The sequence below is a fragment of the Cryptomeria japonica genome, chromosome 4 (genome assembly GCF_030272615.1).
Source record: "Cryptomeria japonica chromosome 4, Sugi_1.0, whole genome shotgun sequence".
In the NCBI taxonomy this organism is placed as follows: domain Eukaryota; kingdom Viridiplantae; phylum Streptophyta; class Pinopsida; order Cupressales; family Cupressaceae; genus Cryptomeria; species Cryptomeria japonica.
The window spans coordinates 171,021,449-171,035,997 of NC_081408.1; the positions used below are offsets into that span (position 1 = coordinate 171,021,449).

General features: G+C 35.4%; 1 protein-coding gene across 1 annotated transcript in view; it reads right to left on the minus strand.

Moving 5' to 3' along the window:
- Nucleotides 1-9,706, minus strand: part of LOC131048983 (F-box/kelch-repeat protein At1g16250) — a 40,849-nt gene extending 31,143 nt beyond the window's left edge. Inside the window, exon 1 of the mRNA XM_057982975.2 lies at nt 9,380-9,706. Within this exon, the coding sequence (XP_057838958.2) occupies nt 9,380-9,408 (29 nt within the window). The 5' untranslated portion in view covers nt 9,409-9,706. The remainder of the gene's footprint in view (nt 1-9,379) is intronic.
- Nucleotides 9,707-14,549: the final 4,843 nt, after the last annotated feature.

A 14,549-nucleotide genomic window follows, 5' to 3' on the forward strand; every position in this document is an offset into this window, starting at 1 on the left:
AACTTGAATAAGTTGAGTATTTCTGCAGCTAACTCTGATTTTGCAAATCCCTCAAAGTACAAGCAGTTGATTGGATCCTTGATGTATCTAGTCAACACTAGACGAGATATTTGCTATGCAGTAAGTGCACTTAACCAATTCATGAACCAGCCAAAGCATGTTCACTTGGTGGCAGCCAAGCACATCCTGAGATACTTGCGTGGAACAATTGGCTATGGACTAAAGTATCCAATCAACACAGCAATCAACTTGGAAGGTTACTCTGATTCTGATTCAGCTGGAAGTGTTATTGACAGGAAACACACTTCAGGAATCTGTTTCAGCTTGGGTTCCGCTATGATCTCTTGGACCAATAGGAAACAGTCCTCAGTTGCATTAACTACTGCAGAAGCTGAATACATTGCCTCAAGTGTGGCAACTAGAGAAGCAGTTTGGCTTCGCAAGCTTCTTGCTAGGTTGTTTGGTCAACCTTGGGAATCCACTATTATTTATTGTGATAATCAGAGTTGTATTAAAATGTCTAATAATCTCGTGTTTCATGACAAGTCAAAACATGTAGAAACTCATTATCACTATATTCGTGATATGGCACAAAGAGGTGCCATTTAGTTGAAGTCTATCAAAACTGATGATCAAGTTTTTGATGTTCTCACCAAGCCTCTAACTCGAGTGAAGTTTGAATACTTCAAAGAGAAGCTTGGAACGGTGGAGAACACAGCATTGATTGAGAGGGAGTCTCAATCTTAGTGATGCAATTCAGTTTACGTCTTCCACCCTCTGCGGGCAATGCAAGGTGACAGCATGTCCTTCTCTGGGAGAAGGCTGAGGTGTAAGACCTCTTCCAACCTCTGCGGGCAATGCAAGGTGGATCCATCCTCTGCGGGCAATGCAAGATGGACATCATGAAATGAGTTCATGATATTTATGTGTTTGTATTGCAAGTATACTCTATAGAGCTTATACATTCATCCTTGCGGGCAATGCAAGATGAAAGTCATGAATGGATCATGCCATATGGCAGATATCCTCCCTAGCTAAGAGGGAGTGTTGAAAATGTTAGCTAGCTCGGATACCTGATTATCAAACTCTTAATGTTGTCAAATGACAATTAAATTTATATTTATTATCTCAATTAAGTTGTTATTGGGCTGGACCCAAATGTCTAACATGGGAAATGTATAATTAATAATACAACATTAATTAATTATCATACAAGCCGACTTGAGGATGATTGGCGCCAAAAGGAAGATATATATAAAACATTCCAAGATGAAGTCATTCAACACACACAATCATCATCAAATGCGATCTGCTCTCCTAGCAGCGATCTCAGTCCACCTTGCCTTGTTTTGCAAGTGGCTCATTGTACACGCACTAAGTATAAAGTGCTAAATAATCGTTTTGGGGGGTTTCTTGATTGAGTGAATTTGGGGGGGTGTCTTGTGTGATTATGCCTCTCTCTATCTTGTGTTTTTTCATTTTGGTGCTATGGGTTCTCCTAAATTTCCACTTTTAACTCCTCATAATTATGCTTCATGGAAGATAAAGGCATGGAGTAAACTAATGGAAAAAGGACTCATTCATTATGTAAATGGAACTATTACAGCACCACCTGATCCTAAGGCTACTCCTAATGCTCAAATTGAATGGCTCACTAAGAATGCTATGGCACTTGGAACTCTTAGAAAGTATGTATCAGATGACCTCATTTTTCACATTGATAAGTGTACTACAATTAAAGAGGCTTGGGATATTTATGAGAAATTGTATGGTCAAGTTGATGAGATTAAGGGCTGCAAGCTTGATAGTGAACTCACAACATTGGATCCCAAGGATTTTGATACAATCCAAGATTATGTCACAAAAGCAATTGAGCTAAGAGCAAAGCTAAAGGATTGTGGCATTGACAAAAAGGATGCTCAATTGGTTTATAACTTGTTGGACAAGCTTTCTTCAGAGTATGCAGCCTTTGTATCTAGCTTTCACACCCATAGGTTAGCTCAAGGTTCCTCATACACTTCTCCCTCATTTGATGCATTCACGGAGATGTTCATACTTGAGCAATCTAAGTTGACCAAGATGGGGATTCTCAAATCTTCAAAGCCACAAGCTTTGGTGGCTAATAAAGGGAATCAAAGCAATCAAGGAAAAGGCAAGAATCAAAAGCAACCTAAGTCAAAACCACAACAAGATGGAGCACAATCATCCTCTCCACAACAAGGTGATTCTCCATCCTCACCTAAGAGGAAATCATACAAGGACAATCTTTTTTGTGCATATTGCAAGAAGTCGGGACATGATGAACACCCATTGTTACAAGAAGGATATTGATGAGTTGAAGAATCTTCTTGAGAAGAACAAAATCAACCTACCTTCTAGAATGTCTACTTCGGCTTCCAAAGAAAAGGATAAAGGAAAAGATCACTCTTTTGGGACAGATAAAGGAAGGGACAAGCTCTTTGTGCTACTACAAGTCATGATTCAAGGAGATGGCTCCTAGATTCAGGGCCTTCTCATCATATGGCATCTTCTCAATCTATGTTCTCTTCATTTGAGCCTTGCACCAAGCCGCAGATTTTGATGGGCAATCAGACATACATGGATATGATTGGGAAAGGATCTATTGCCATTGGGGATAACTCCTTCATTGATGTGTTGTGTGTACCCCACTTGACAAACAATCTTCTTTCCATCTATCAAATCAGACATGGGGCAACTAGGAAAACTGTGGAGTTCACACCTGATTCAGTTATCATTAGAGACTTGGAGACTAGAGCTATCATTGCGACTGGGGTGGTTGATTATGCATCTTGGTTGTACTCTTTTTCACATTTTGGTCCTATTGATGAGGTTGATTCTTCCTATGTTGATGATTCAGATTTTGAGAACTTTGGGTACTTGAACTTGGGGATTTTCACATGTGACCCCGTTCTTGCACCTTGCATTTCATCTCCTCCTATTGATATCACGTCACCTATTGCACCTAATGATGCAGCTAGTGCAACAGTTTTGCCTTCTTGTGATTTAGTGCAGCAGGATATTCATTGTCTTCCACCTTCAGTTGATTGGGATGCCTACTTGACAGACATTGCAGGTTTGTTTGTGGAGTCCTACATTGCTGATTTGGGAGACATCATTGATGACATTCATCTTCTCTTCAATGAGGACGATCCTTCTTCGATTGTTGTGAGGGAACACTCTGACCCTCTTGTGTATTCTCTACATGACCATTCTTTCGAGGTTGATATGATTGTGGATACTTTTGTACAACAGTTGGCGGAGGTCTCTTTATTCTTTGAGGAAACATGTGAGTCTTTGGATACTGTTCTACATACATCTCCACTAGATCTTGGAGTGCCTTTTTCAGCAGTGTGGAGTAGTTCACCACCTTTGGAGGGGGTAACTTTCAACATCGACATGGGGACACTTGAGCAGTTTTCAGAGATTCCATTCATCATGAGTTTTTTTCCTACATCTTCCCTTCATGATTGGGGAGACTTCATGGATACACCTTTGGTTTTGTTTCTTCCTAAGGGGAGGAAAGTTGTTCGACGTTCGTGGAGCAGTTTCTTCATTCATCTTCGCGCTTCTACCATTGGTGTTGATTCTACATTGAAGGGGGGCTACCTAGTCTCTCTTCTTCTTCTCTCATATGGGGGGGACTTTTTCCTCACATGGGGTTTTGTCCTTCACATACTTCTATGAGAGTTTCTTTGTATATAGTTTTCATCTCTCTTTTGGGGGAGGGTTTTTTCCCATTGGGTTTTTCTCTCTTTCCCCGCTTTATGATAGATTTCATTGCATTGGTTTGCGTGCATTTGCATTTTTACATGGATACCTAACATGGCCTTGTAGCTGAGACCCATCTTGCATTGCTTAGTTGCATTGTAGACTTAAGTGCATTCCCCTAAGTTGAACTTAAGGGGGCGTGTTGGTGTAACTAATTATTCATGTTGGATATTATTAAACCTTACTTAAGTTTACTTAGGTACATGCATATCATAGTAGTTTGGGTATGAGACACTTCGGTGTTTGTGCCACATTGGGATAGTGTGTGTAGGAGAATTTCCCCCTTTTGCAGTCTTATCTTGTTGTTACATTCCACATTCGGTGGGTGATCCACCTCATGTGGAATATTATATTGTTTCTCCTACCTACCACACCTATTTCCTACCTATCCTTGTTTCTCCTACCTACCACACCTATTTCCTACCTACACTTGTTTCTCATTGAGCCACATGTCATGTTTGTGTGCTCACATACCCATATAGCCTTGCCTATATAAGCAGGCTCATATTCATTGTATGTATTTGATTGATGATCCAGTTGATTAGTATTTCATCTTGATAAAATACAGTTTATTCCTATCATCTATTTTTGTCTCTCTATTGTACTTTTCATTGAGCTCTTGATCTTGGCAAAATCTCACACAATCAAATAAACACATTTGATGAAGAATATGAAACTCAAGCAAACAAAGGATAAATCTGTTAAAGTCTTTGTCGTCATATCTAAATGTTAAGATAGCCCATGCAATAAACATGCATCTCTATGTAATGGTAAACTAGTTTAGCTCCTCATATTGATTTCTTCAGAGACATGAAGGCAAAGTTATAAATGAAAATATAGACAAAGGTAACACCTAGGGAAGATCTATAGAATTTCCTGAGTGATACATATATACTATATAGGAATGTGAACTTTGTTCTAGTAGTCGTGACAGAACTGGCTTCTCATATTGATTTCTTCAAAGACATGAAGGCAAAGTTATAGATGAAAATATAGACAAAGGTAACACCTAGGGGAGGTCGATAGAATTTCCTGAGTGATACATATATAGGAATGTGAACTTTGTTCTAGTAGTCATGACAGAACTCTGTTTCCAACAAATACAGCTTGAATAATGGTTAGTTAATCCTCCTCAAGAATAATACAAATGTAAGAATATTGTGTTCTGCACAACTCAGAGTCTACACCTCACCCAATATAAAAATAAAATCACATCACAGCAACCAAATCTGTTGATTTCAGATGTTTCCGTGTGCCATTAGGACTAATCCACAAATATATTTGAGTGAGGTGACTATGCTGTTATTTAAAGGATCACTTCCTCTAGTTCTAAAGAAGAATTTACTTTAAAATTCGAGCAACAATAGTTGAAAGAAAGGCATGCACACTTGTATTGTTTAGAGTGACCCTTGTTTTAATATTTATTTGGACAACCACTTTCTCCAATTCTGAAGAATAATGAACTTGATCAAATGGAGTAACAATAGTTGTCTATAAATTGAACCTTTCATCTTAATCTTAACTGCCACAAGTAAAAAAAAAATTGAAAAGATCTAATTTGTCTGAAGTTATGTGGCTAAACATAACATCTTAAGATGATGGACAACTTTTTATAAATTTGTGCTCCTACCCTGACTTGTGGCACCTAAATTCTCTACCTTTAGTATCATGTGATCAATTACCATAGGAAAGGTACCATGGTAGTTTAGGGACAGGCTGATTTCTCAAATAAAATATCTAAGTCTAGGATTTGCCGGAAGTGCTTTAAGAGGTGAAAACTGAAGGCACAAAAGAAAAGGTTGACTTAATAACTTTTTTTTTGTAAATGGTTGAGATATTCTTAAACAGATAGCTGCTAAAATCTGCACAAGAGAAGCAATGAAGGGAAAGAGAGAATACAGACAAAGAGCTCAGGAAACAGCAATACATGTATAGACAAACTCAGCAAAGATCAAGGGAGATTAAAGTGAGAAGCTGCTAAAAAGTTGAAAATAGTAAGAAGCAGGTAAATGTGAACAAAAAAAGCCACTCAAAACAACTAGAATTAGCTCACCAAGGTTAAAAATCCTTTGGATGTGTGCAGAGATTAACTAAAAAAGATAATGATATCTTTTCTTATAGATTGATATTTGAATTATACTAAGTTATCGGTCCTGGTACTGGTTCGGGTTTGGGTCAGAGGGTTCGGTTTGTGGGTTTGGTCAAAAAAGATTTTGGGGTTGGGTTCGTTTTGAGTTCATTCATAAAAAACATATAAAAATCAGAGATATATACATATTTGCAGCAGTAATTAAGTTCAAAATACACTACACATAGCATCTTATATTATATAATAAACAAAACCACCAAATTAGTAGTCAAATATTAGTCAAACTTGAATGTCATGATATATATTAAAGTTAAGAAAAAACATATAAAAATCAGAGATATATACATATTTGCAGCAGTAATTAAGTTCAAAATACACTACACATAGCATCTTATATTATATAATAAACAAAACCACTAAATTAGTAGTCAAATATTAGTCAAACTTGAATGTCATGATATATATTAAAGTTAAGAAATAATAATGTCAATGAACAGATTGAGGCATCAAACAAGACTATCATTACGGTGTAGTTCAAGACTGAAGTCCATTACTATTATGCATGATATGGTATTGAAAAGCAGAGTTGAGCAATGAAGCTTGGGTTTATGATACAACCTTAGAAATAATGACTGGATCCTGCTGATTGTAGTTAATATATGAGAAAGAAATCTTTGTGCCAATGGAGTTCCTTGTTCCTAGCTTAGGAGCAGTGGAAGAAAATAAACTTGAGAGTTACAAAACCTTGCATCATAGATTGATGAATTCCAATGTTGTTGAAGGAAAATGAATTGTAACACGATGGACAATTGGAGTTGAATGAAAATTGATGAAATCTTTTGGCAAGATGAGGACATAAAGAGAATAATATTACAACAATGCTGAACAACCATCTTTGTTGACCAATGGTCAAGAGGAAAAAAGATCTCAAAACATTCAATTTGAGCCAATGCTGACTGAAAAGCATCTAAACCCAATACCAATTGAAGGAGAATACCCAAAATGTGAGCTATTGGAAGATTATGGAGGAATAGTTTAGAAAAAGCTTATGAAAATTATACCCATGTGACAAAAAAGAAATTGTCAAATAATATTTATTCTTGCCGCAGTACTGTAGGTAGGAAATTGAAGGAACCCCAACATTGCTTGGCAAACAGATCTTATGATCAATGATAATCATCACTAAAAGCATTTATGTAGACATCACGGAAAAAGAGAACTCAGTGAATAAATAATTGTATGGCCTTAGTCAAACTTGCCCAAGGTTCACCTGCGTGTGCTTGGGACGGACCTGTAGGGAATTACCTGGTCCCTACCCAAACCCACAGGGAACCAAATCTGGACCCCAAACCTGGGCCAGACCGGACAGGGATCGGGGCTCTGCAGGGGCTGAACCAGTAACTTAGTTTGAATGCAATGGATGCTTATGTAACAGATTCCTCCAGAGGCAACCACAAAAAATGAAAGGCAGCAGGTCCTCCAGAATAAATTTGAGTGCAACTTATGCTCACAAAACAAAACAATTATTTTACCACTTGTCCTGGTTCAGAAGATAGAAATAATGGATAATTTCCTGGTTGCATAACAGTGCAAGGTAATTGTACCTGTTTGTTTTGCAGCACTATCTTTATTCGAGGAGACAAGAAAGCTAGATGATTCAAGAACATGGTGTTCTCTTATATAATATGCTTTTCTTCTCTGCATCAGTTATTTTGATGTTATCACTTGGTCTTGCCATGGCACAGAACATCTCTGCAGCCGATTGTATAATATATCAAATTTTTGCTGCATTAGGAATCTGCTTTGTTAGTTAATGTCAGTAGTTGGAGAGGCAATGCTCTATTTGCTATGTAGTCACATCAACCTGCCCCTTTACAAAAATTATGTTTCAATGAGAAAATCACCAGTCGTACTGAGATTTAAAACGAAATGTCTGCCAGACTTGAGGTCACATTGACTGACTATTAAACCAATTATTCTCAATAAAATTTTATAATTAAATTATATTCATTTATGGTAGAGGCACATGAGCAATTGCCCTAATTCCTGAATTTTAGAAATTAAACCCAATGGACTCATATGTCCAAATTTTGCCAACTGTATGCACACAAATAATGGGCAAATATCTAGAGTTGTGCGAATATATGCAACTGTACTTGTCACATTTAGATCACGTTATATAGAGGCAGAATATTAAAGAAAGAAAGAAATTACATCGATATCCACAAATGACCAGAGCAGGCCAAAGGGATGAAAATTTTAAACTACAACAAATTAAAATTGCTAGTCCCTTACAAGAACTCCAAGTGACCAAAAATAATATATCTAAAACTACATTCCAGGTGCACAAGAACCAAATAACAGATGATTAGACCCCAATGAATACTGTGTCAGAAAGTCAAACATATAAAAGCCATAGAATACAAAACAATCTTGTTAAAGGGAGCGTCCTTGCTTAAAGAATCTGCAAGAAGAAAGAGCCAATAGAGAACACTCTCCTAGTCTGCATCTAAGTTGAGGGTAAAAGAAAGGTTAACAACCTCATTAAATGGACACCCGCTGTTGACAAGAGCCTTTCAGCTTGAAATTTAACAAGAAACACATTCCACCTAAGAATATATGATGTTTACTGCATAACAAGTTAATCACTCTAATTTCTGGGCAACATGTCCTATTGGGTAGTTCTACTTGATCGCGTGTGATCCCCGATTGAGCGCATAGATATGATTGGAAGCAAATACCCGGAAGTTAGACCTGACTGAGATTGGATGCCCAATTGGGTAGCCCTCACACTTCTTTCCAAGTACAAAGAGGCATGGACAAAAGACCTTCCAGGAGTACTATGTAACTATAAAAATTGAATGCTCAAGTGGATAGTTATCTGGGATTTGACATTATTAGGCATTTATACAGGATTGGAAGTGGATGCCCAATTTAGTAGGGCTGATCCTCTTGCCTTGTAATAAAGGTCATATTATCTGGTTTTATGATTTGCAAAGCTTGAGTGATTACTATTCCTATTAATAAAATTCTTGTGTCATAGGAATCGCCTGGCCTCTGGACACCGTTGTGCATCCATGACAGAAAACTCCCCCTAGCAAGCTTGAAATTCGGAGGTCCTAACAAGTGTTGCTTAGTGATTGAGCCTTGATTCCAATCAACTGAAATTTGAACCGAGATGCATATCAATACAAAGTCGATGGAATCCACATCAACAAGCACATTGCTACCAATAAAGTCGAGACCACATCAGCAAGTACATTGCTAACAATTTCTTCATTGAGGAAACAATTTCCCCCAAACAAAACAAGGAAGAGAACAAGATCTGTGGGCTATATGCTTCACTTAAAACTCAATGTGGATTGAACAAGAAACCCCGAAATGTTTTAAAAGAACAAGACCCGCACTGATATACAAAAGGGGAGGAAAAGTAAATCCGAAAGAATTGCGGTTTGAATTAATTTGAAGGAGCTCTGAGTTTGTTAGTTTTGACATTCTTACCCGGATGAGATGGTGTGATTACCGTCCATTCATCAATTGATTGCTCCCTCCTTCCTGGGCTTTGTGTCTTCAAAAGATCATGTATATATACCAATGGCTTCAATGGTCTGGTGGAGGAATTGTTTGTAGCCAACACATGCTATTATGACACGGAAGACGTGGACTAACACCTAAACCATAACCAGTTTACAAACAGAATCAAATCCACAGCAACCATTTTGTCCATTGATATTTACAAACAGAATCAAATCCACAGCAACCATTTTGTCCATTGATATTGGCTCTATTTATTTCACGCTAATGACATTTTCTCCATTGAATTTATTTTAATGTTTTCATTTTCTCCATTGAATTTATTTTAATGTTTTCTTCTACCGGTGACGGTTGAATTTGACATCCTTCTCTCCCAGTAATGTTTTAAAAAAAATTAAAAATTAGGATTTTCGGGTCGGTTATAAAGAAATTTGGTACACTTGGTTTAGCTTTAATTATCGGCCAGGCGCTGGGACTCAAATATTTGAATAGTATGTATATGGTAATCGGATTTAAAGTTTTAATGGATAATTTTTATATTTTAAAAAATAAAATGTAGAATTTGTTAGATGTATTTTTTAATTTATAATTTATTTGATAGAATTATATTATTATTTCAAAAAATTTATCATATTTAAGATTATATTATTTTATTTTATGTGATTGTTTTTTAAATGTAAGGAATTCAATTAGAAGTTAGGTCTTGCTAATGTCATAGGTTGCATAAATAGACTTAATTTTACTTTTAATGATTTAGAGTTAATTTAAAAATTCATCACTTAGATTATGATTTTATAGTTTTAAAAAAAGGAAATATATACATGTTAAATAAATCTACAATTTTTTTAATAGAAAATAATATAGAGATGATATCATTCTTGTGTGGATGTTACCAAATAAAGTCAAGGAGAAGGGATTGATCTTTAAAAGCATACTACTTGTAACTCATATCATAAACAAACACAAATTAAATAAAGAAAATGGTGTAGAGGCATTATAAGGTTTATGACATATTTGCATTGTGTCTAGTAAGATAAGAATTTGTGGTAAATAATATGTTTAGCAAATAGTTGACATGTATGATTAGGCAAAGAGGGCATGCTTCACTATATTAAGTAGTTTAATTTGTAATTTTAGTGGTAGTTACATGTGTGATTGATTGATTTATTGATAAAGTTTAAGGTGATTTATATGTGTCTCATACTACTTGTAACTCATATCATAAACAAACACAAATTAAATAACGAAAATGGTGTAGGGGCATTATAAGGGTTTATGACATATTTGCATTGTGTCTAGAAAGATAAGAATTTATGGTAAATAATATGTTTAGAAAATAGTTGACAGCCTATGATTAGGCAAAGAGGACATGCTTCACTATATTAAGTAGTTTAATTTGTAATTCTAGTGGTACTTATATGTGTGATTGATTATTGATAAAGTTTAAGGTGATTTATATGTGTCTAGTTTTGTGAATTAGTGAATGAGTGTTCACAGGTTAATAGAGATTTTAGTTGAAGTTATTGTGATTTATGAAATGTTATTTTGGCTTTGCATCAAAGGAAAAGTATATTAAAAGGTCATGTAGACCATTGGGAAAGTGTGTGCTAAAGTGCATGGAGATTACCCACTTTTCGACCACTAGAAATCATAAATCTATTATTGTAGGTCGGTGATGTTGGGATTAAGGTGTCTCAACCTTAGAGTCAAAACATGTTTATGCTATTTGTAGTCACATAAATCTGTCCACTTAATTAAATGAATATTTAATATTTATTTGATTATTTAACCATCAATTAATAATTAATTAAATTAATATATTTAATTAATTCATCTTAACCCTCTTCTCCTATTAATTAAATAAATTATTTAATTTATTTGATTTAATTCACTTAACCAAATTCAGACCATTAATTAAATAAATAAATCATATTTATTTAATTAAATCTTCTCTCACATTTAAATAAATTAATATTTATTTAAAACCCCCAAAATCCCACCTCTCACATTTAAATAAATAAATAATTTATTTAAAATCACCTTTATCCTCCACCCACTTGCATTTTCCTACAAATACAAGTTGCACAATTATTTTAAATAAATAATTTATTTAAATCACCTTTATCCTCCACCCACTTGTATTTTCCTACAAAAGCAAGTTGCACAACTATTTTAAATAAATTATTTATTTAAAATCCTATTTATCCTCACCCACTTGAAACCTTTAATGGTTTCCCTTAAAGTATTCAAACTTGATGGCTTTAGAGTCTTCAAACTTGATGGCTTCCTTCTATAATCTTCTTAAGACTTTAATGGTTTTCCTTAAAGTCTTCAAGCCTTTAATGGTTTCCCTCAAAGTCTTCAAGCATTTTAATGCTTTATCTTCATTTTTCTCATTTAAATAAATAAATATTTATTTGAATATTTATCCAAATGCAAATTACACCATTTAATTGAAATAAATGATTTTATTTTAATTGAAAATACCAAAATTTCTCCCACTTGCATTTTCCTACAAAATCCACTTGTATGCCTAAACCCCTTCTAGATTCTTCTAAACCCTTCCTAATTAGCCTAATCCATCCCCTAAATATTGTCACATTCCTAAGCAAATTGGAGTCACTTCTCAAAGACTCCAAAGTCTTTGAAAAGCAATTAATGCTTTGTGTGTTCAACAAATTAACCCTCAAAGTCTTTGATAACCATTGAAGGCTTTCAACCTTCAACCACTTAATCCCCAAAGTCTCCAATAACCATTAATGGTTACCTCAAACCCTCCCACATGGTTAAAACATTTGTTTTGACTCAACCTCTACCCAACCCAAAGGTCTCATCAAGCCTTTAATGCTTTGACCATGATTATCTCTTAATCATTTGCACAAAGGTTTATCCTTGGATTAACTCTTAATCCAATGGGTAATCTTAATTTAGACTTGACCCTTACCTTCTAGATAACCTTGAGGTCTTCTCAGGCCTTTAATGCCTCCAACCTCTTCTCTCAACCCAATCCTATGTTGACACTTGTCACCATTTTATTGGTGCCAATTGTGCACATGGATCCCCAACTTTCAAACTTGGCCCTTGATTAAACCATTCAATCTTAACCCTTCATTTCCCCATTTCTTCTATAAATAGAACCCTTCTCCTCAAGCAAAAGAGGAAGCATTTAGAGTATTGTTGTTATACTGGCATTAGCATAGAGCTTTTTCATAGCATCACTATCTACTCTTGCATAGTATTTGCTTATCATATTCAACTATCTTGAATCTCCATATGGCATCCATGGCTAGAGCTAAAAGCTGAGAGCTACACTCATTTGGGACTTGGAGAGGAGAGGAACAAGGGAGGAGCAACTATGAGCATCTTGATTAGCTATTTCATTCTATGTTTATATGCTTTCTATTTCATGCTTAATATCTCTCTTGATATGCCTGTTTAGGATAATCTTTTGTTGCTAACACTAACGTTTGTTTCTTGTGCTCTTGTGTGTGTTGCCATCAAACAGATTTTCTAATCCTTTTTGCAGAGCATCACTATTATTTATTTATTTCATTGCACCCACTTTGGAAGTTCTAAAATTAGGGGACTAGTGTCATAGGTTGTTATATTGGAACTATGACAATTTCTATGATGGTTACTAGTTCAGTGGAAGAGTCATGGAGAGTAATTATTTGGCAAATGATATTTATGGTGGAGTTCACTTTCGACAAGTGGCATGAGGTAGGTGTTGCATGTGGCATGGTGACCATTATGAAGTAATCATTCATTGTTGCATTGGAAGTTGCTATGTGCAACATGTCATGGGTTTAACAAGTTGTTCTTTATGACACCACATACCTCTTTGGCATTGTAGTTGGTTTTGGAAACCATGGGTGTCCACTTGTGTTAAACTTTATAAATATGTGGCTCCTTTGTGTATTTTGTATGATAGGTTGGATATCTTTTAAGAAGCTTTTATGTGCCCAAAATTCTCTAGAATTCTTTGTTGTTGTATTTACTTTTAAAGAGTATGGGCTCTAGGCATTGTATTGTAAGTATTGGTGTTTCTAATAATACAATTGAGTATGGATTTTTGGAGTGCGGGTTTTTTTCTTGAAAGGGTTTTCCCACTATATTTGGTTTTGTGGTTTTATTTGTTTAAATCTGATTTTATATGTGTTTATCTAATCTGCAATAGTTTAAGAATTTGTAAGAAATTTTCTACATCATCTCTCCTACTAGATTTAGCATTTGAAAGTGCTATTTCGCACTTTGGATTCCTTTCAATTAGTATCAAAGTCTGGCCAACTTTGTTATTGTTGTTGGATAAACTGATTTTTTGTGTTGATCTAGTTTTAGTGGTAGTTTTGCAGAGGAAGATTCCATAACTTTTCTTGTAGGTTTGATTTGGCAAGCACATCTAGTAGAATGGAGATGGATAAATTTATTGGTAGCAATTTTGAGTTGTGGAAACTCAAAATGGAGGACATGCTTGTGGATAGAGATCTATGGGTTTTGGTTTCTTTGACAATGTTGGATACTGTTGAGAAGTTTGTTGAAACAATGTTTTGTCATTGATGTCAACATATTCCTCTATGTGTTTCAGTGTTGCAGTCAGATTAAGTATGTTGGTTTGGCCAGTGTGTTTCTGATGAGTTGGTGTGAATTAAAGGATTTTGAGATAAGTATCTGTAGTTGATTCAACAGAAGTTTCAGTGATCTGCATGGTGATTTGATCAAGTTACGTGATTTGGTATTGCAATTAGTTTTTCATTATTCAGTGTTGTTCAATGTTCTAGATTTTGCTCTGCATTGCTTTAGGATTGAAATATCTTTGTTTGTGGATTTGGCAGAGTGTTTGGGACATTTTGGTGTATCCTCAACTCTGATGGTTGGTGGTTTGGATGTTCACAAGTGTATCTTTCAGTTTGACAGTCAGTTGAGTTAGTGTTCTTGAGGTTCGGTATAATGATGATGTAGATTCTAGTAAGTAGTGATGTTGTGGTTGTTGTTGTAGTAATTCATGATGTTTTGTGGATGTTTTCATATTGTTTTCTATTTGTGTTGGTGTTTCGCATTGATCATCATGTGTGTTAATGATGTTTTCTTGGTTTGATGGTGTTCTTTGTGTTATGTGACATTGATGTTGGTTGTGGCG